Source organism: Melopsittacus undulatus, chromosome Z (genome assembly GCF_012275295.1).
Source record: "Melopsittacus undulatus isolate bMelUnd1 chromosome Z, bMelUnd1.mat.Z, whole genome shotgun sequence".
In the NCBI taxonomy this organism is placed as follows: Eukaryota; Metazoa; Chordata; class Aves; order Psittaciformes; family Psittaculidae; genus Melopsittacus; species Melopsittacus undulatus.
Genome location: NC_047557.1, coordinates 66,603,887 through 66,627,105, shown reverse-complemented (window position 1 = coordinate 66,627,105; position 23,219 = coordinate 66,603,887). Strand labels below are relative to the sequence as shown.

The window sequence follows — 23,219 nt, the reverse complement described above, 5'->3', positions numbered from 1 at the left end:
CTTCTTTTTTGTAGCATGTTAGGATTTCCTCTGCTGGCAGGTGACTATGTTATCAATTATCTATTCCATAATGACATCTCAAAGTTTTTTAAAAACTCCATGATTAAATAGAATTATCTCCTATGAAAATTCTAAGATCAAATTTTAATTTCTAACTTGGTGTTCTTCCATTCTCATCTTTAAATTGAATTGTTTTTCTTTAATTGCCTTTCTGCATATAGAATTCCTTCTGAAATGTGTGAAGATGATAGGTAAAGAGGGAGGACAAAAGACCACTGCTTTTTTCAGCAGATTTTGAAATTTTCTTTTTAAATTAAATTTTCATACACTGCCAGTTTGATGTGTATTTGAGATATATCTGAGAATTAAAGCATTATCTCTGTTTTTAATTTATTCTTTTCTTTGGAAATCCACACAGCATTTGAGAGATATTATTTGATACATTATATATAGTATTTGAGAGGTTTAATGTAATTTGATATTATCTCTTTCTCAGTCAAGCTGGCTACTATTCATGTGTGTTCTGGGTGTTCTAAATATGTGGGCCTCTTCATAATCTAATGTAGAACTTCTGTGATAGGACTGATAGCAGTTACAGGCTAATCACAAGAATCAAATACACTTGAGCCTTTCTGTATGCTAAAAATTTGACCCTTCGTACCAAATAGTATATTTACTAAATGCAAACCAGCACTCCTTTGGTAATACATGCCTACATACATACCTAATGTGGCTTTCCAGTATCAGTTCACGTATCTAGTATCTGAAGTTTGTAGAATGACAAAAGGTGAAAGAAAGTGTATGTGCTCATGTTACATACGTTGAATTCACTGAGTATTTCTTTAGCTTAATTCAGCACTCTGTTTTGTCTTTAACAGTATGGTACTGCAGGAAGGTAAATATGGTGGCTTCACCTTGGCCAGCTACCAGACCTTCACCCGGCTGCTCTCTCACTTTTCCTCCTAAATAAGACAAGGAGAGAATATAAGATGAAAATATTAATGAGTTAATACAAGGATAGGCATATCCATTACCAATTACCAGCACTGGCAGGCTTAGCTGGGGAAAAATAATTTATTGATAGTTAAAAGCAGAGTAGGATGGCAAGAAACAAAAAACTTGCCCTGTTACCGTTTCCCATGCTCAACATCTCTCCTTTATTCCCAGCTCCTCTATTTTCTCCCTCATGAATGGCACAATGGATATGGGGAATAGGAGTCTGTCCATGACAGTTCCTCTCTGCTGCTCCTTCCTCCTCACACTTTTCCCTAGCTCTAGTGTGGGTCATCTCCTTGGTCTGTAGCCCTTCAGGATAAACCTGCTCCAGCATGGGTCCTCCTCAGGCATTAATTCTTGGAAGGAGAATCTGCTCCAGCATGGGCTCTCTGTAGGTTAGTCACTTCAAGAAATATCCACCTTGCTCTGGTGTGGGGTACTCCATGGTCTACAGTGTAGGTATCTGCTCCAGCATGGTCCTCTCCATGGGCTGCAGGAAAATCTCTGTACTGGTACCTTAACTACCTCCTCCCCCTTCTTCTCTGACCTTATCATTTCCTCACACATTTTTTCCCTAAGTTCTCACTGCCTAGATAGTATTTTGCACTTTCTTAAATATGTTTTTGCAGAAGCACCACCAGCTTCACTGATAAGTTCAGCTATTTCCTGGAGTGGAACAGCTCTGTCCTCTTCTCGCAGACACTACCCCTGCAGCCTCTCCAGTACAAAAACCTTGTTACTGACACCCTATACAGTAAGATGGAGGGGAAGAATGTACAGGGATGAAAAACAGGTCCACAAATACAGAAATCAGTTTTGTTTCTTACCATGGTTAACTTCCTTTTTTCTTTTAGTATCAGCTCAGCTACAGTAAACTTTATTTGTGTTTATCACTTCTAGACAAATAACTGGAGCAGTTTTCTGAAAGACACACTGAATACATTGGAAGGACAATGTAGAGGGTGGTTTTGATCTGTAAAAAGCATATACAGAGAGATCAGGCTTATATTTTTAAACTCCTGAAAGATGGAAAAGGGCAAAGGGCAGTGCAGATGAATGGGTTTTTTGGCTGTGTATATGTTCAAAATACTTTTGTTACATTAAGAAGCACATTGTGTACTATTCCTTCTCACCCATTAGTTTTGAATAATCTAATTTTAAACATCCTGCCAGAGTATTTTTATTTCCTCTTGCCTTTTTACTGAACAGGCTTGTTGAGATTCGAACTATAGTTGAAGTGATAAGAAACTGTTCTCCTGTTACTGAAATTGTATCCTCTTTTTCTTTATGGGTCATGTTCCTTGTTGTTTAGTATTTGCAACTTGTTGCATACCACTACACTCTACTAGTGACAAATACTGTTTGATTAAGTATTTATTTAGTAAATCATAAGGAACATAATTTACTGAACAGTGTGAAATGTTTCAGTACTTTTGTTCCTGCACGGCAAATTGAAGGCCTTTGTGAAAGAACCAACATGTGCATTAAATTTTCAAATACAGCCAGAATAGACATCCTCTGGATGTTTACTGGCCTTTGTTTTTCAATTTTTCACCATGAGATATATTTTTTAGGCTTTGTGCAGTTTCTCATGTAGTTTTGCATCCTACATTGATCTGTATTGGTGCCTGAAGCTTGAAAAAAGCTGGCATTATGCTACACAAGCTGATACATGGGAGTGCACAAGGGCAGGCTTAATGTTGCATTGTAGAAAGTATTTTCAGTTGTAATTTCAATATCCATTCTATAAACACTTTCACACTTCCTTAAATTTTTCTCAATTTTATGAACATAGAGTAAACAATTGATTTTGAAGGGACAAAGCTTAATTGATCAAGAGTTTTGTTTTCTCAAAAATGACAAAGAAAATATGAAGAATTCTTTGTAAATAATATATGAAAATTCAGTTTCATGTATAGTTTTTAAAATAGTGCATGAAAAATTCTGTTTGTCTTAACCAACATTATATTTCCCTTCATCATGACGTAGTAATGTTGTTTTCTGAAATGGCATTTTTATTTTAATTTTAGTGGTCATTGGCAGCTCTGAAAATTACGGTATTTTAAAATAGTATTATAACAAGTTTTTTTAATGACATACTAAAGTTAACCTTATATTTTATTATTTCAGTTGTTCATGGTGGACAATGGAGCAGATGACTGGAGAATAGCCATGACTTATGAGCGTATTTTCTTTATCTGCTTGGAAATACTGGTGTGTGCTATACATCCCATACCTGGGAACTATACATTTACATGGACAGCCCGGCTCGCCTTTTCTTACGCTCCATCCACAACAACAGCTGATGTGGATATTATTTTGTCTATACCAATGTTCTTAAGACTATATCTTATTGCCAGAGTTATGCTTTTGCACAGCAAACTTTTCACTGATGCCTCATCTAGAAGCATTGGAGCATTAAATAAGATAAACTTCAATACCCGTTTTGTTATGAAGACTCTCATGACAATATGTCCAGGAACTGTACTTTTGGTTTTTAGTATCTCATTATGGATAATTGCTGCATGGACTGTCCGAGCTTGTGAAAGGTAAGGTTGCTTTGTTTGTTTAGTTCTTTCTGTCTATCTTTCTATTTTCTCTCTTGTTTTTACTCTTCTGTTTTGGAGTCAGGGGACCTAAATACTTAATGAAATAGAGCTTCTAGATCCTTGATATTATGAATGTTGATTCTGTCACATATTGTCAGGAATGCTTTGCCTGTTGATCTGAAGGACTTCAGAAGTGACGTTTGTGCCATGCTATTTACTGTAGCATTGCAATTTGATATCAGTGTTTTAGTATAACTTTAGGCATGTTTGCTAAAACACAGTGGATGGATAGCATAAAATACCTTTAAAAGTAGTTGTTGATATTCTGCATTGATACTAGCTTTAATATATTTTGTTTGTAAGTTAAATTTTTTGAGGATGAGGTAGATAAAATAGCCATGTAAAACTCTAATGGAATATGAGGATTTTTTTGGTTGTTAGTTTTTGTTTGTTTGTTTGTTTTTCCTTATTTGAATTTGTCAAAAAAAAAGGAATGCAAAATACTCTTGGGGAGCTGGCAAGATCAAAAAAAAGGGAACATGCAGAACAATTACAGTAATACAATCTTTTTCTTCCACTAAAAATCAGAACAGGTGCATTTGAGAGGCAGATTTTCATTAATTTCAGGTAGTTTTCCTCTCGTTTCTCCTACAGACTTCAGTGTAGGTGAAGAATAAATTCCAATCAGTGCTAACAGCTTGAAATTTAATTTCTCAAACATAGCTTTAACAAAAAAGAAATGAGCTTGTGATTGGATGGGATTGCTTAGGAATATGAGATAGGACAATTAGAATTATTCTTTATGAAAGATTTAGTGCCTGGGACAACTGTTAGATCTGGAGTGAATTTCTCCTTGCTTCAGGTGGAACATCTTCAACTTATTGGAGGGTGTCCTGAGAAAAGGAAGGGAGATTTGGAAGCACCTTATTTCATAATGAGGAAGGTAACATGAAAGAGCATCATTATCCATGCCCCTATTTAAAATCTTATAGAGATAGCTTATGGTTTGAGGCAGGTGAATTGACCATTTGAATAAAGACTTCACTGTTTTATGGTCACCTGTCTGACCACTTGATGAGCATTGAGCTGAGGCAGAACGTGTCTTTCTCAGTGCCTTAATGGCTGTACTGTTAGCTCTCAGAGTACTAATTATAGCAAGCGGGTTGGTGAGCAAGGTATTTTCCAGGACTGCAGTTTAAGGTCATCCATAAGGGCAGAATGTAGTTCAGATAATGATGGTGGACAGCCAGATGAGTATAAATGTGTTGGAAGGGCTTCAGAGTAATCTGGCTGAGGGAGTTTGGGAGTAAAAGGTGGGAAAGTACAAGCTGTTGCTGTGCACACAATTCCAGAAACTGTTCTTGTTTTACTGCTCAGGTTTCTATGTTCGTTTTGAGAGGAGGATTAATTTACATAGGTTTTAATACCTGCCTTTTCATTGCTGGTATCAGTCTATTGCTGTCTGTCAAATGTGGGCTTCATAATGAAAATCAAAGTTTTTATTGGATCTAACTCCATAGGTGTTTGTGTTTATAACATTTTCAAGGCACACTATCTAGAGCACTTATGAATATGTTACTTCCATGTATGAATTATGAGCCCTGTAAGCAGATTACTTTTTGCAATTTCCTATACTGATCCTGTTACTGAGATAGCTCTGTGCAAGGTTGTCAGTTGTTTGTAGCTGTTAAAATAAAATACTTGGTTTATAAAAAATAGAAAAAGTAGAGCATTATGTCATTGAAAAGTGATAAATTTGCATTGCTCTTCTGGAGAAGACCTGTCCCTGCTGTGAGAAGCATGCTGCATTTCTAGGTTATGTAGAAGGTGGTCTCTCTTGCTCATCTTTCATTTTTTTCTGTGCAAAGGAAGAAAGTACCTTACCTTCTAAATGCACAACGTGGCATTAATGAGCCCATGTGTCAGGGAAACGTGAGCTGCATGTGCCCGTGTACATCCAGAACAACTCATGTCATGTACTTGGAGTTACTGTGGATTTACAGCAGCAGAACTGGGAACAGAAATGGGTTTTCTGCTTCCTCAGCGCATTTTTAGCATCATTTTTGGTTCTGTTTGTACCACTCTCTAACTTCTGACAATGAAGTCAGTTTAGACTGAGCAGTTTGTTTAGGTGTCCTTTTTTCTGCCCATCAGCTTGTGATATGCATTCTTTCCTTGCTTTAACAAAACCAAAACCAACCAACCAAAGAAACAAAACATACACGCACAAATCCATCTGTTTGTGAAGGTGAAGTCCTTTTCTGCTCTCTGCTCATTCTTGTTTTTTACATATAAGTAAACATCTGTCCTAATTCTTGGAAATACTATTCCCTCACAAAACTTCCAGTAAGCAGGTCACACGTAAAAACTGCTAGACAAATGTTAAGTATTTATTTGGTACAAGAAAGTGGAAGCATCTGCTTGTAATTCAGTTGTAATTCATGCAGGAGAAAAAAAAAAAAAAAGAAAAAGTTTCTTAGTTAATCTGGTTTCCTTGCAGTATGTGTTTAAATTCTTTGCTTGGCTTGAGTACCTTATCTTAGACTGTACACTGCACGTATAATCCCAAGGCCACACTTCACTACATTGGAAATTGCCTTTAGCAGTTTCTGCAGTGCCAGTGTGTGTATTTTTACTGATCGTTAAAAAAAACAACAAACAAAACGAAGACAAAACAAAAAACAAACCCACCAAAACCAACCAACCAGACCAAGTTTGAGTATTTAGTTTAAAGCCATTTTTAGCCCCCAAATACTGAACAATGTTGTATCTTTTTTTTTTTTTAGCCAGGATGTCTGCTTACTGTCAACAGATCAAATATTGTTTATGTATTGATAATGCTGGCTGTTTATCACAGTTTTTTACCTTCTCTTGGCTCACTGGATGTAAAAAGTACTACTGGCAGTCATGTTTCTCCAGCGGGGGCAGACGTTAACTGTTAAATATTCAGTACAGGAGTGATCAAAGATGACCCATCATCATCTTGACTTGAAGCTGTGCTATGAATGAATTTTTCTCTGCCTTCTAGCCTTAATTCCTGGTTTTGCAGACTGAGTATAGATTAACAGTAAATGGTAGGCTATTCTTTTATAACACTTATCTCTCAAAGCAACTCATAACTAAAAACTGATGTAACTGGTTGTATTTTCATTGGAAATGCTACTGACAGACAACAGATGTGTTGTTTTGTCAAACAGTGAAGGCAATAAGGCAGTCTGTCACAGAAATACATCAGGGAATGTCTGATATACATAAACCAAATCCAAAAAAAAAAACAAAAAAAGAACAATTGATCCAAATAAGAAATTGGTTTCCTAAGTGTATCTGGAAACACTAATATAAATGATGTTTTTTTCAGCTGCTTGAAAACAGTTTATGTGCATTTAATAGAGGAAGCAGGGGCACCTATTCTAATGTGTGTAAAGTTTGATTTCTATTCTTCTAAATTCATAATTTCCTTCTCTTTGGAACAATGTTGTTTGTGTATTCTCAGCAAAAGAATTTTGGGAATACAAGTAAGAACATATTCTTCAGTTTGTTTGGATTTATAGAATTTGCCTTATAGATACGGAAAGTAGTAATAACTGGTGCAATAATGGGTATAGGTCATCCCCTCACAAAAATTTATCAAGCCAAGAGAGACTGTTTTCTAGTCCAAAAATAGTAGACCCAGCTTGGGGGAAGGGAGTGCAAAAGACAAAGTTGAAAACAACCACAAAAACTGTCCTTGCTTACTTAAAAAAATATCTTCTTTTTTCAGGGTCGTCTAACTAGAGCAGGAAAAGTTTTGTTTAGGTTCAATTCCCTTTTATTTACAGGGGATTTATACATACAACAGTTGTATGAGAACACAGTGAAGTGGAAAAGCTCATGTGTGGTTCCAATGTCTCGTAAGAATGGTGAGCAAAGTGAAGACTGTTTCTCTAAATTCAAAAGGCTGAAGAGAATAAGAATACCTACAAAGGAGGACTTACCTTCATTCAGAGACAAAATGTCTTTTTTTTTTTTTTTCATTTTCTTTCCTATTAATCTTGAACCTGTAAAACTTAATTAAGGGAGCAACCTTTCTCCTGTTCAGCAAAAATGGCTGTACACACTCCAAATTCTTTCAGATCAGAGAGCAATTTAAGGATTTTTTTTTTAATTATTATTTTGTTACTGGATACAAAGACATATCCTATGGTCTTTGCATTTTTAAATGCAGTATTTAATTTTTTCCTCCCCATTTTAACCAACACCTTAAACTATTCAGAATATTTTGCTACTAGAGGAATCAAAGCTATTTGCCATAATTTCTTAAAAACAGTCCTTAGAAAATATCATACTGAAGCAGAAATCAATTTCTTATCACTTTAAAATAAATTTTTTTGCTCCAGTAGCTTAACACACTTGAAAAATGCACCTTGAAATGGGGATTTAGGCTATACTATTGCTTTTCTTTTGCTTCTTGATCTGGGTATCAGACCACAGTGAGGAGTTTGGGTTATGGCTGTCGCGTCAGTGCTAATGAATGGATGATATACTTGCTGAACTCTGACCTTAGACATTAGAGAATTTCCTTTATTCAGAATTTATAATTCAGTCCTAAAAATTCAAGTCTTCAAGGTCAATTACAGGGGATAGTGTGAGGGGAATTGCACAGTTTAAAGATGTGGTTATGTGGAGGAAAAAAGCACAAGGTTCTTTTTAAATATTTTACATATTCTTTATTTTCCTTTTCTGTGCTCCTTCCCCTTGCTGTCACAATACATGTAGGGTTTGGTTTTGGTTTTAGTTTTGCCTTGGGTAGTTTTTTGCCTTAAGGGGTTCAAAATCAGCTATAGTTTTCGCTACAGTTATTCTTTAGAGGGTACATGATTTGTAGCAAATTGGTTGTACCTGATTTGTAGCAAATTGGTTGTAAGTATTGTAGAGACATCATAGTAGTGGCCAGCTTATGCTTACAACTTAATGATGTAACTGTGCTCTTACAACTTCTGCTTAGTGTTGTAACTGTGCAATGTCCCAATATAGTTACCACATACATGGGTTGCCCAGATTGCCAGACAAATCTTTACTGTTGGTAATTCCTGTAGCTTTACATGTTTGCAACTTACTTTAGTTTTTACTGCGTAATTTGGTATTGTTTTGTTTATGCACAGTTGAAAAAGCCTTACAGTAAAACTACTTATTCAAAAGATCCCCAAGAGTGTTTCCTTAAGTACAGCTTGGGTATGTACAAAAACTGATAATCCCTATGGAAACATACAAAATTTAAACCCTCCGCAAAGTTTACCAGCAATTACAGAGAGCCCTAATTTTCTTCCATGCTGCAGTCCAGTGCCCAGTGAGTGGAAAGGTCCTATCACCAGCCCTTGTGGAATATTATTAAGATACCATGCCAGTATTGGGTTTAGAAATGGCAGCTTCCTTCTCTTAGTGGGAATATAAGAGGGCACATCTCTGCCTGCATGCCTCGTTCTATATTGCTGACTGTAAGAAATCAATGCTACAAGAAATAGGCACTCTCAAACTGGAGTGATGTGCGTGGCAGAGTTTAGGAAGACTTACCTTGATGTGACACCCTGGTGTCAGGCTGCGAGATGGTCTACTGCTGTACACAGGGGTCCCTGATGAGTCAGACCAAATGCTGCATCTGTTCACTTGCCTTCTGTTCCAAGGAACTCAACCTTAGAATTTATTTTTAAGAGGTTTTATAGATTAAAAAAGATGTTTAGGTAAAGAAAAAGTGACACAATGGTACAGGGAAGGACATTCGGCTTTCTAAATTCGTGCAAGTGATAAGGCTGTTCTCCATTTTGGCCCAAAACATAGAAAGTCTCATACCCTGATACTAGTATTTCTGTAAAGTTTCAGTGATATTTCTGGACTGAAACCAGACACCTTTTTCATTTTTGTTTGTACTGATTGTTGTGGTTTAACCCCATCTGCCAGCTCAGCCCCACACAGCCTTTTGCTTGTTTTCCCCTGGTAGGGTGGGGAAAGAGAGTCAGAAGAGTAAAAGTGAGAAAACTCAGGGTTTGAGGTAAAAACAGTTTAACAGGTAAAGAAAAAGCTGCACACACACAAGCAAAGACAGCCAAGGAATCCATTTACCACGTCCCATGGACAGGCAGATGTTCAACCATCTCCAGGCAGGCAGGCCTCCATCATCTGTAGTGATTACTTGGGAAGGCAAAAACCATTCACTCTGAACATCTCCCTGTCCTTTTTAAACCAGCTTAACATGCTGCTGATGACACCATATGGCGTGGGATATCTCTTGTGTCAGTTGGGGTCAGCTGTCCTTGCTGTGTCACCCCGTTCCTTGTGCTCCCCCAGCCTGCTTGCTGGTGTGGTGGGGTGAGGAGCAGAAAAGGCTTTGGTTCTGTGTAAACACTCCTGAGCAACAACAAAAACATCCCTATGTTATAAATACTGTTTTCAGCACAAAGCTAGAACACAGCCCCATACTAGCCAATACGAAGAAAATAAGCTGTAGTCCAGCCAAAACCAGCACACTGATATATTTTAAATGTTTTAATAAAAATACATTACACTCTAACATTTGTAATATTCTTTAGACATTTTTATTTGGGAAACAATTAGAAGGAATGCATTATGATTTTTTTTTTTTTTTTACAAAACCCTTGTTCTCCTTTTTCATCCCTCGTTAGCGGTGGGGGCATGTATGTGTTCCCGAGTTGTCAGTGTTCTCAGACACAGTGCTCCCTAACAGGGAATTCGGAATTAGGGCCATGATATGTGACATTCTTTCTTAATCTTTATAATGTTCAAGTGTTGGTGTGTGTTATCACCTACACTCATACTTCCAAAACCAGTGATGATATACTAGTTCAGAGCTTGTAGGCTGATCAATCAAGAACATTCCTGAATTAGAAAATAGAATATGAATCTACCTTCTTCTTTTTTTTTTTTCTCTAAAATAGACTGATAGGCAATATTTCTTTTTAAAACCTTGTTCTATGTTAAATGAAATCCATTGGTAAAATTCCTATAAGCTTCCACAAGTGTGGTTCATTGAGTTTTATAGAAAACTGAAGCTATCAGTGCAGTGTGAATTGGACAAGTATCTGAGATGATTTAAACTGCAGGACTCTGGGTCAGGGGTTGTCTTCTGTTCTGTGTTTGCACACTGCTTAGCAAAGTGGTATCCAAGAATAACACACATACGACATCGCAATAATAATAAATGTAATAATTTCTAGTGAGGAGGGGGCTATCACTTGGGAAAACTGCTGATGTTAGATGAAGACAAATGCCTTTAGTTTTGATACAGTGGTTTAAGACAAACTGTTCTGTTTTGATCAATACCAATCATGCTGACAGCTTGTGCTGAGAACACTGCCCAGGCAGGACTAACACCCTGCTAAGTGGCTTGTTTTCCCTACAGATACTTCGCTGCCCAAATTGGAGAACGGTGGGTGAGAGGCTCTGAAGCCTCTCTTGTGGAGGGGAAGCTGTGTACATGCCAGTCTGAAATGGGACCTTAAAACCCACTAGATAGTAAGGTCAGTTAATTATACTCCTATTAGGTGTGTGCAAACACTGTGCACAGCACCATGCTGTGAACATACATCAGGTTGAGTTGGAATGACCTGGCACTAAATTAAGGTCTCTGTACACTTGCTTGCTAAGCTTGGCAGCCAAAGAGACTCGTCATTACAAAGGTGCAATGAGAGTAAAAATTACTCCAAATCTCCCTGGTAGCAGCTGCCTCAATTGGGTAAGAGCAGAAACAGTAAGAGATGGTGTGCTTGCCATGGGGCTTACCGTCTGTTTTGGAACCTGATGCAAAATCTGTAAAAGCCACTGGAATTGCATTGACTTCAAAATCTTTGATGACAGAGCTTGAATGATTGCATCCTGACTCTGTAGTCAGGCAAATCATGCCAACTTGTTGAGATAAGCCTCTGGTAAAATCAGAAGTATCAGTTGTAAGGAATTACATGCATGTCTGAAAACAGGTTTTGCAATGCTAGGAAGTAGGGATGCATGGCAGAAAAAAAAATCTGCAACCATTGTTACTGTCATCAGCATGCATGAAAATTGATGTTTTCATCACCTTGGAATATCTATCTATGTCAGTATGCATTTGTATGAGAAACAGGGAGAAGGATGTCTAGCAATAACTATGAATAAAACACCTATTTTAGGGGGTTTATATTGTCTTGTTTTCAAAAGACTTTTTTATTCCATTAATTCATCAAATATTCACAAATAACTTTGACTTGTAGAAGACTACTTCCAGGATGAAAATAGCGGTTAAAAACAGTGTTTGCTGTCTTTGAAACAATAAAATATATTGTAACGCAGAAACAACAAATGACAGAATGATTAAAAGTGTAACTACAGGACAGATTTTTGTTCATATTAATGTTAATGTATTCTTCTGTCATAATCATGATCCCCTAGAAGTGTAAATAAATTATTCACTTATTATAAACTAAATAGAATTCATATTGTGGGTATGCCAGTATTGCAGGATCATGTCCTAGTCTTAGGAGTGCAATCATGTTAATCATTGCTTATTTTGTTATAATGATATAATAAGGCAGGCTGTGATCATCTTAAACAGTGTTCTTAATAATCATAAACTTGAATAGATACACATGTAGTTACATAGTATTTGTTGTGTCTGTTGGACAGGCTACGTTAAAAATATTTTGACTTGTAGGCAACTTTGGAGTACAAAGCAGAAAGGTTTTAAAAACATAGGAGTTGAGAGTTGTGTGGGCTTAACAAATGAACATGTTCTTTCAAAGATCAGGAATTTGTCTAAAATGATTAAGAAACTAAAACCTAGTATCTCTGTAATCCAGGGGTTTTCACTTACTACAGCTATGCTTTTGTTTCCTTGCCTGTAATTCTGTGACTCCTCTTTTGGGGTAGGTTGTTGGGCATCTTCAGCAGATGCAAAGAGACTTTGCAAGCAGGGTTTGCAGAACTTGAAAGCATGCAAGTAAGTTATCACTTACTAACAGACCTGAAATCTAGATGAGGTTAGTGATGTACGAGATTTAATGTCAGGACACTCATCACCCCAGTTAGACAGTAGGTGGTGAAGGTCTGGTGTCCACAGCAACCAGGGACAGTCTTTTGTTCTTCTGCATTGCCACCTCCTGCTGCAGTGCTGGCATTGACAGATAGGTGATCCTCCCTGGCCCCAGCCAGACCAACCAGCCTGACTGGCCTTCTGTTGTTTTTCTTTTTTTTTTCCCCATTAGGATTTCATACCTTTCCAAGATAGGGTGTTGTTCCTTCTAGTTATGGTAAAATTTAGTAATTAAGCCCCAAGGCATTGCTACCTTGTGCATACCCATTTTGGAGCATGTTCTTCATTTTCAGAAGATTAAATATTTGCACCTTGATGCTTAAGCAGAGTAGCTGATCTTCCATTTTATTTTGTCCTTGTATCTTTGGTTGGCTGTTTCTTTCATGGTATCAATAGCAGACCAACAACGATACAAAGGACACAGTTTCAAGGTAATATGCTTCTGGTCAACTGACCAAACAGTTAGGTAGAGATGTGACTAAAAATCTTTTAAAAAAATGAGGCTCAGCTGTCAAAACCTATACAGGTTGAAGCCTCAACCAGGTGATCTCATGCTATCATAGGCTAAGTCAGTTGAGCCATGAAAGTCTATGTTCAGGAAGGGGTGCTGCTTGAGTAACTGGTGCTAAATGATCTCAGAGTTAACAATTCTGTGATACGGAAGTGTAATTTTTTTATAAGACTTAAACCAGTGCCTAATTATTATCTTTAAAGTCTATGGTCTTTTTCACAAATGTGAAAGGTAATAATAAAAAAAAAACACTAGCAGAAGTACCTTGTCTTTGTTTGCAAAAAGGACTATGAGCCAGTAACAGTTTTGTGCCCTTAATTTGCTGCATGCCAGCTGACACATGCTGTCTGAAAACTTTTAAATTAAATAAAATAACCAGGAGTCAAAAGACATTGTTAGCTTAGCAGCTGTGTAAATGTTAAAAGTACTTGATGTAAAAGAAAGAAAAAAATACTTTAATTCCATTGCAGCTTGATGCTGATTGAAGGGAGAGCAGGATATTGGTTGAATATGTTTTGGCTTGTTTTCTACTGGTGCTATTTCTCTATCCATAGTATAGTATGGATATAGAACATGAAATCTAAAGGGCAGGAGCTCTTCCCTCAGTCCAGCTCTGGACTGAGAAGGATGGTATGGAAATATGGTATGAGAAGGCATGAAAGGTATTTTGGTTAATAATCAGTCAGTCGGACAAGTCAGTGGCTTTATTTTGAATTCAGTGTTTGGCTATATTTGGCAGTTTATTGTGCTCTGGCATGCAATCCTTGTCGCTAAACTGGAGACATAAATTTGATGGATAGGTCACACATCCATCAAAAGGGTGGAATAACGAATTGGCTGGATGGCCAGCTGCACTCAGAGAGTTATAGTCAATGGCTCAATGTCCAACTGGAGATGGGTGACGAGTGGTGTCCCTCGGGTCAGTGTTAGATCTGATCCTATTCAACATCTTTGTTGGTGACATGGCCAGTGAGATTTTTGCACTTTCAGCAAGTTTGCCAATGACACTAATCTGTGTGGTTCAGTTGATAACGCTGGAGGGAAGGAATGCCATCAGAGGGACCTTGACACGTTTGAGAGGTGTCCCATGCCTCATGAATTCACCAAAGCGAATGCAAGGTCCTACACCTGAGTTAGGCAATCCCAGGTGCAGCTACAGGTTGGTCAAAGAAGGGATTCAGGAAGCAGCCCTGCGGAGAAGGACTTGCGGATGATGGCTGATGAGAAACTGAACATGACCTGGCTGCAGTGTGCGCTCACAGCCCAGAAACCAACTGTATCCTTGGCTGTATCAAAAAGAGTGTGACCAGCAGGTCAAAGGAGATGGTCTTGCACCTCTGCTCTGCTTTTGTGAGATCCCACTGGAATGCTGTGTGCAGTTCTGTTGTCCTCAACAGGGACATGGAACTGTTAGAACAAGTCCAGAGAAGGGCCACGAGGATGATGAGGGGACTGGAGCCCTCCCGTATGAAGACAGGCTGAGAAAGTTGTGGCTGTTCAGCCTGGAGAAGAGAAGGCTGCGTGGAGACCTCATAGCAGCCTTCCAGTATCTGAAGGGGGCCTACAAGGACGCTGTAGAGGGAATCTTCATTAGGGACTGTAGCAAGAGGACAAGGGGGAACGGGTTCAGACTTAAACAGGGGAAGTTTATGTTAGATATAAGGAAGAAGTTCTTTACTGTGAGGGTGATGATGCACTGGATCAGGTTGCTCAGAGAAGAAGCGGTAAATACTCCACCCATGGAGGAGTTCAAGCCAGGTTCGATGGAGTCTTAGGTGACATGGTCTAGTGTGAGGCATCCCTTACCATGGGAGGGGATTGGAACTAGATGATCTTAAGAGGTCAGATCGTTCTCTGATTCTGTTGTGCATCTGAGGGGTACCTTAAACGTGGGTTTATAAAACACTGTACACCAACTGCTGGGTTTGCAGTGGGTTAGTGGTAGGAGAATGTGGAGTTTACTCTGATGTGGGTTCTGTTTCAGGCTTGCTTTTGATAGTTACAGAGGAGTGATGTTAATCTTTATCCCTCCTCTTTCAGCCACTGCATAGGTTTTCCTGAATAAACTAGATTCCTCAGTTGTGTAGACACTTGGTGTAATTGGATTCACCTGAAAGTTATCCAGAATGTTCTCCTTTCTGACCTTAGTGTCAGTCCAGGGGCTGAACTGCATTATTTCTGGGCATGCAACAGCATATGTGAGAAACGACCTTGCAAAAATGATATGCATTAACTAATAGTCTTCTAATAAAAATGATTTATCACTTCACTGAGTTTCAGAAAGAAGATACTTTATGTTCTAATTCCTTGCATTAAAGGTGATCTCTTGTGTTACTCTACATTTCAAGGAATGCAGCAGATGTGACCTGCAAAGCTTCCCACAACCTGAAATCACAGAGGTACAACATTGCCTGAAATTAAGTAGCGAGATTTCAGACCAAGTATTCATGCCCAAATATCTTTTCCTTTTGACTTTGTTTTTAATCATCCTATTTTTAGAAAATCATCATGCACCTTCTGACTAATGAGTTTCTAAAATTGTAATCGTGGCTTTTTAAACTTTGGTGTTAAATTGCAGCCTTTCACAGTAGATTCTTTCCAAGGTATTCAAAAGCAAATTATATGTTACATTTAGTTAATATACCAAAGATGCTTGTCAGCTTTCAGTCATACTTGCAGCATTCATTTTCTTCCTTTTCCAAGCATGCCAGTATTTAACAAAAGTTGTGCTTGATAATTCTTGATAATACTGCTTTTAGAGTGATATTTGCACCAACAGTTGAACATCCTTGTTAGCAGATCACATAGGTTGCCTTCCTCTTTCTCTGTGTGCTGGGAGGCAGAAGACCTGCTGACACAATCAGTATGCCACAGCAGAATGCTGTTGTCCTTCAGTGATTGTATTTCTGATATCAAGGAGTATGATTTCTCTTGAATTTTTTTTTTTTGAAAATGAGATCTAGCACAAATAGTTGGCCAAGAATCAGATGCCATGACCTCTGGTCTCTGCTGGAGATGCAACAATCTGCACTAGGAACTACACATTTGATCAGTTCATTTTTACTTTCCTTCAAAGGGAAACAAAAAATCAGACTAAAATAATGTTAGCATGGTCTTAATAGGGTCAACCCTAATGCTTTGCTGTTATTCAGGTAACCACAGTAGTTTTGCTTGTAGTATAGAACATTGAAATGAAGGTTTTAGTATACCAACAAAAGTATGTGAAATGTATACAAACAATTTATAAATTTATAAAAGTATTAAAAAGTGGAATTTTTAAGAGGAAAAAAGCATTATTTAATGATATAGAGGATGTTCTGTTTATTAAAGCATGACATAGAGAATCTGTCCTACAGTTCTGTTGTGACCTTGAACAAATTCACTTAATTTCAGTGTCTGTTCCATGCAGGGAATTGTGTTTACTGTTATTGTTTGCTGTGGTGTCCTTATACTGAAGAACAAAATATTTTGAATTTTCCTATTAAATTATGTTCAATTCCTATGAAATTATAATGCTTTTATATTGTTTAAAATTATTGTACTGGTAGAGATACCTCGCTATACCCATTCGGAGGCGCAAATGGAGGAGTGTGAAAATATAGGAAAAGCTGTTAATTCTGTATGCTTGCATTTTGCTTTCTCATGCTTTGGGGGAAGATATTCAGAAAACAGACTATCTCCTGCAGAAGGCTGTGTAGCTCCACTGCAGCTCTACGCCTACTTCTCTTAGTCACAAGTCCTGAACCTAGAGGAGAAATTGAAGCTGGGTGGCATGGGAAAGCAAGACTGTTGATCTCATGTATTTTCAAGGGATTTTAAATCCATATAAATGGAAGTCTCTGTCCTCTTTGCCTTTGGGATCTCATAATTAAATTTCTTGAACTCAAAAGTTGCAATCTAGAGAAACCTGATTTTTTTTTCTTTTAAAGATGGAAGATAATTTTACTTTTAGTCACATCTTTTCTTGAGTTCTGTGAAAGGTAGCACTCGGGTGTAGTTGAACTCTTGTAATTCAGTCTGTGTTAAATATAGCTTGTTTATAAGTTTTCATAATGTTTTGTAGCTGCAGAAATAACACTTAGGAATAAAGTAGTCTGAACTCTACAAGAATAACACACATCTACAGTTCACTGTTTACTCCTGTTTTTCCTCTCCCAAACTGAACATCTCCTGCTGAGTATCTCTGACTTGTTTATTCTTTAATGTCATGGGCTTTTGCTGACAATGTCTTTGACCTGTAACCTGGTGGTCATTACTCATAGGGTTAATGTTAGGTTTAGGGTTAGGGTTAGGAGTTAAGGTTAGGGTTAGTGTTAGGGTTTAGTGTTAGAGGTTAGAGCTGGGGGGAAGTCTCTTTTTGTTACCTTTTGTGATGCTTTCAAATATAATCTCAGTTACTTTTTATGAAGCATGGCAGCTGAAACAGTTAAGATAACCAGAAAAGTTGTAGCTCTGCAGTCACATCTGATGTCTGATACGTCCGCAAGGAGTTCTGAGACACCCAACGCGATGGAGCAGGGTGATTTCAAAGTCCCCCTCCTACAGCCTGGCAGAGGGACTCCTGAGGCTGTTGGCATTGACCAGGAACGTTGGCACAGGGAGGCAGGAGCTCCAAAGACACCGTGGGCGAGGGCCGCTCCTCTGCTTGGCAAGCGGAAGCAGGGCTGGGCAGTGTGCACCCTCCAGGACACCCGTGCCTACAGTGCCCTGTCTTCTCCAAGGCTTCCAGCCTTGCTCAGCAGCCAGCTAGACAGGCTGCACTTGGGGGCAATCCCTAAGGGACATATCCCTGGCCCCACATTGCTGCTCATTCTCAGTGGCATTTGCTCTCTCCCCTCCAGCATGCGCTCTGTGTCGCCGCACAGAGGCAGACACGGACATCTACGGGCCAAAACGGAATTTTTCCATGGATCTCTGCCCATTTTGCATCTCAGATGTCACATCTACAAATGACTGTGATTTTTAATGTTTGTTCAGTTGGATTCAATCTCTATTGTATATGTATAGTCTTGCAGAAGGCCAATTCTGCTGAGCAAATGAAAGGAGGACGATTAATAGCTCCTTAAGGGCAGCATTCTTCTCACTAGAGCTAGACCTGCTTCTGTACACTTTCCCGTGTTTCTCCCATTAGTTAGCTCATCTCATTTCTAGGGCCAATAGAGCACTGCAAATTTCAAGTTTTTCAAGTAGATTTCAAGTTTGTTTAACATTTCATCTTCCATCTCATACTCTTTGTTGCAAATTAATACTAATCATGTTGATAGCCTTTATGAACCATTTCACAGCCCAAGAAAGAGCTGGAATTAAATCTAGTTTGCATATCAGGCCAGCAGTCGCAAATTCATATGGTCTGGTCCTGCGCATCCTTAGTTAAACATGATTATGTGTTTACCTGCCTCAATCTTGACCAAAGAGTTAAGTATGAAAGTCAAAGCTTTTGGAGTTGGGGATACAAAACACAGCACTGCACCAGCTACTAAGGAGAAAAATTGACTGCTACTGCTAAACCCAGGACAATGCGTCACACGTCTACAGTATGATTTGCATAGAAATTACTAATAGGACAATCAATAGGCGTTAGTTAATTTCTGTTTCTTTAAAGGATTTTCCAACGTGTTCAATAGTTAGGCCTAAAACAGAGGAAAGAAAATCATTAACTGCATCTGTTATTTTTAACATACTATGGTGAAGGTCTGTTAAGCATTTTCTTTTTGGGAGCATTTAGCTGGGCAATATTTCTGTCTTCTAATCTGGCACTGCAAAGGTCGATGTGTGCAAATGAGGATGATAATGCCTTTACCATTATTACCAGAGTTAAGCGCTATGTACAGCTGTATTACATTTCTGATGGAACTATGATATTCTGTTGAGTTTACCTTGGAGAGACTTGTGGCAGAAGTTCGTCTCTTAGTTGATCATGTATGTACCCACTCAAGTGTAAGGCGTACAGCACGAGAGACACAGAAATTTGTCCTCTATGTTTATAACCTTTCTCAGTCAATTTACGGAGTGAATGAACATTTCTAGATTAACCACAAAAATTCATCCTGAAGGATTTTCCTATCCTTCTGACTGGATTGATGAAAAGAATAAAATTTAAAAATGGATATACTTTCTTTTTAAGTATTGACAGCCTCATACTGAACTTTCATACATAAACACAGAAGTCGAAAATATTTAGGTGACAAGTGCTTTCCTTGTTTCATTTGCCATACAGCAATATATAGTTATGATTTTGTACTTCATGTTTCATAATATTAAAGGTACTGACTGTCCCCAGTACATTACAAATAAACTGATAGTGAAATCTGGCACAACTTTCAGATGACTCTCAGAAGGACACAAAGTTTGGTTTTGAAATTATAAATATTCAATAAAATCTGTCCAGTTTCAAGTAGTGCGACTTAACAGAAACTAAACTCAATATGGCTTTTCCTTTTCATAAAGAAAACTAAAAGTATGTTTTAGCTTGAATTAAGTTAAGCATATGGTTCCAGCAGTGTTCATGATAGACGGTGTGAGTCTCGTGCAAAATCTGAAGCAGTCAATGGAAATTTTTTGCACCGACCACATGCTTCTGCTCTGATCCAGAGTTTGTTTAGAAAAAAAATCAGGTTTTATGGCCATGAGTTTTAACTTCATTCCGTTTTATGGAAGGCAATACACCAGCTTACAAAAAAACAAGATATTAAAAAATAGTAATTCGCATTTGAATAAATTAAATTAGTTCCATGAAAGAATACCTTCAGAGTACTCAATTTGTCAGAAAGCAGTCTCTTGAGATTCAGCATCATCTTTGCTGTATAATTTCCCCACCTTTTTTATCCCCGCTTTTTCAACATACAAAAGAAAGGCTAACATTTACCTAGTTTTGCCATTTTATGTCAGAAAAAAAGATGGGATTAATTTTAAGTCCATTATGAGTAATTCTATTTCTAATTTCTAAAACTTCTATTTGTGAAGACTTTTTTTCAGCGAACTACGTGTAGCTTGAAACTGATACTGAGAACTCTTATCTTTGCTACTGTTCGTCTTAGTAGAGTGCTGTATCACAAATTTAAAGTTTTCCCAATTCCCGATTTCCTAATACTTGTAGAATTGATTCAACAGATTCTCTTTAAGTTTCTTACACAATTATTGAATGCAGGTTTAAAAAAAAAAAAAGGTCAGATAACTGTTTCGAGGAGTTTCAGCAACTTTGATATCTTCAGATTATGTTTATAGATGAATGGCTTCTCTTGGAAAGATGGAAAATCTTTCTATCTACCATGACTGCAGACAAGTATACTGATTTAGCAGAGCATCATCTCTTCACAGCACCAGGAAAGCAAGACAAGTCCTGTACCAGTGGAGGTCAAATGAAAGTTTGGTGCCCTTTGAAAAAACAGCAGTTTGTCCTTAAACCTTCTCTGCTGGCAGGCTAGTCATTGCCCAGGCATTGAGAAGTAGATGCCTGACAGCAGCTAGGAGTCTAAATAATTTTATGCCTACAAACTTACATTTAGCTGCAGTTCATATTAGAGAATGTAAGTATAAAGTTTCTTAAAACATGCCATCTCACATTTTTATGTGTGTGTGTTGATTTCTCTTTCCTCTGCCCTCTTGTTTTCTTTTAGATTATTTTTCCATCCACCTTAGCTAACAGAATAACACAAGCTGCTTATGTAAAGATACTAAACATTTCTCTATTGGATTTATTAGTTTTCCATAAATAGTCCACAAATATACTTAATAGAAAAATCATGGACATTTTGACCCCTGAAGAAGCAATTCAGACAGATTACTCGCATCCATTACTTTTGGTTGGGTTCTGAACTGCTGATGTGAGTCTGTATGAAATCCAGACACGGGCCACAGTGTGTTGCACTTTCCTAGTGCTTTTTTTATGGCAAGAACATTTGTGCTGCTGTTCATAAATATTTGGGGGATGTCAACAGGCACGTCAAAAAAAAAAAGACAAGGAGTGGCATACACTTTTCAAGCTTCCTTTCTGATCCTTAACTTGTCAAGGCAGCCAAAATTTCTTCCTTTGTCTTTATTAGGAGTCATCTCTGCCATTCCTTCCATATTCCTTTTTTCAAACAAGAGGAAGTGAGAAGGAATAAAAAGACCTGTCTATTATCATCACCTGTCTATTATTTTTATCTGTGTTAACAGATGAAAAGCTGCCAGTACCTACCATCTAACTAAGACTAAAAAGGCACATCGTAACAGAATGGCCTGATACTGTGGGAGAGCTCTAATAGCTGCTTAGATCTATTAGTGTCTCAACAGTCTTGGCAAATTTCTGATTTAATGGGCTGAGCCTGTTTCCAGCTGTTATTAGTCTAAAAGTTTTAAGGTTTGACAGAACTAAAATCAGCCTGGATTACCACTGAAGTGCAGACTAGGAATTTCTGGATGATTATGGTAAAAGCATTTTCTTCACTGCAAAAAGGTTTTTTAGTTCTTTCCTTGAACTGTTCAAGAAAGCCAAAACAAAGATGGCAGTTACCAGAGGATGTCCATGGAGAAAGATAAACTGAAATCAAACTACTAAGTGTGAATTAATGTGAATATGGTCAAGTTTCATGTTATACTGAATTTTGTCCTAGTCATCTCTTTTTAAGATGAATATGTCTTAGGTGTCAGGATGTCAATGTGTGATAACTGTGTGCAGCTAAAAACATGATTTACCAAGTAAATAAGATGTCATCAAATATGAACATATTTCTGAAGGAAAGTGGTACTGAGAATCATGATACTGATAGAGAAGAAAAGGACTGCTGTTTGATAAAGAAGCTGGAATACTGCTCTGACAACCCAAGCCACTGCAGTATTGTCAGCTGAGGAATATATTTATGTCTTCCTGAGATGAATGGTAAAACTCCCACTCAGTTTGGCTTGGGAAGGAATCAAGCCATGCTATTTCTGCACAAATGTAATAGTTCAGCTATTTTTGGTTTTAATTGGAGTAGTTGCAGGATTTACGTATGCTGGTTAGAGAGCAGTGGATAATGGCATTTCACAAGGATGAGTATTGCCTAGTGAGTAGTAAGTTCCACCTGTACCACTCCCTGCCTGCTAGCACATTTCTTAGAAGAAGTCATAGATCATACTTATGCTTGTGTGACTTCAACCAAGGAGTTTTCTACCTTGGGGGAATAAACAGCTTTTCTAAATAATCCTACATTCTGCTGCTGTGTGAAGCTGGATGTAATCCAGAAATTCAACCTGTTTATAGCTGCCATTTTAATGCAGTGAAATACTAGCTTTTATCTACAGATGGCTGTTTCTAGTGTTTGTTTTCTAGTGTTTCTAGTGCATGTGTTAATTGACTAAGAGTAGTGGCTTTAAATATTTAAATAAATGTTTTGTAGTGATTTGAAATAAAAAACCACAAATAGCTATAAAAATAAAAACCTTTCTCAAACTGAAGTTTAATAACAAATTGCTTATTTTTTGGAATCTGGTTGGTAGTGGCTGTATTTTATTTTGTGTGGAACTTGCTGCAGAAATTGCTTCTTTTTCTTTACTTACCGAGCTTTTGTGTTTCTGAACTGTTCATAGAATGTTATTTTCCAGTCAGAGTTCAGCGCTCTCAGATACAGAGTGAATGGATAGTTTAGGAGAACTGCAGTTGAATTCTGAAGTGTGTCACGTTCCATCTGTCTTTCACCGTCTGACTGAATGAGATGTTGTGGATGCAGGGTAGCCTCATTCAGGCTTGAATCCCAAGTGATGGTGGTGCCTAATGACGTAGTAGAGTGCTTGAAAGTGTGTGCTGGCACAACTGTAATCTTACAAAAATCAGAAGGGTGTAGGCATGCACCAGAATTACCAATAACAGAGATTCAAAAATAATGAATGAGGTTGCAAAAAAAACCAAGGCAAAACCAATCCACGTCCCTATAAATCTGGCATAGAAATGATGGGATTATCGGGACAGTGACACCCCTCCTCCCCATCCCTCTTTTATATTGTCTCGATTTTACTCACAGATTTTTAATTTAAGAAATCACTCCTTCAACACGGATTTAGGGACTGGCTAAGATAATACCATTAGGGATCCAACAGCACAGATAGCTAATCTGAGGCTTCACAGCAGTTGCAGGGATTATTGCCACCT

At 37.8% G+C, this 23,219-nt stretch overlaps 1 protein-coding gene across 1 annotated transcript in view; it reads left to right on the top strand.

Moving 5' to 3' along the window:
* Nucleotides 1–23,219, top strand: part of KCNN2 (potassium calcium-activated channel subfamily N member 2) — a 57,119-nt gene that overhangs the window by 18,369 nt on the left and 15,531 nt on the right. The window contains exon 4 of the mRNA XM_005144930.4: nt 3,127–3,545. Within this exon, the coding sequence (XP_005144987.3) occupies nt 3,127–3,545 (419 nt within the window). The remainder of the gene's footprint in view (nt 1–3,126; nt 3,546–23,219) is intronic.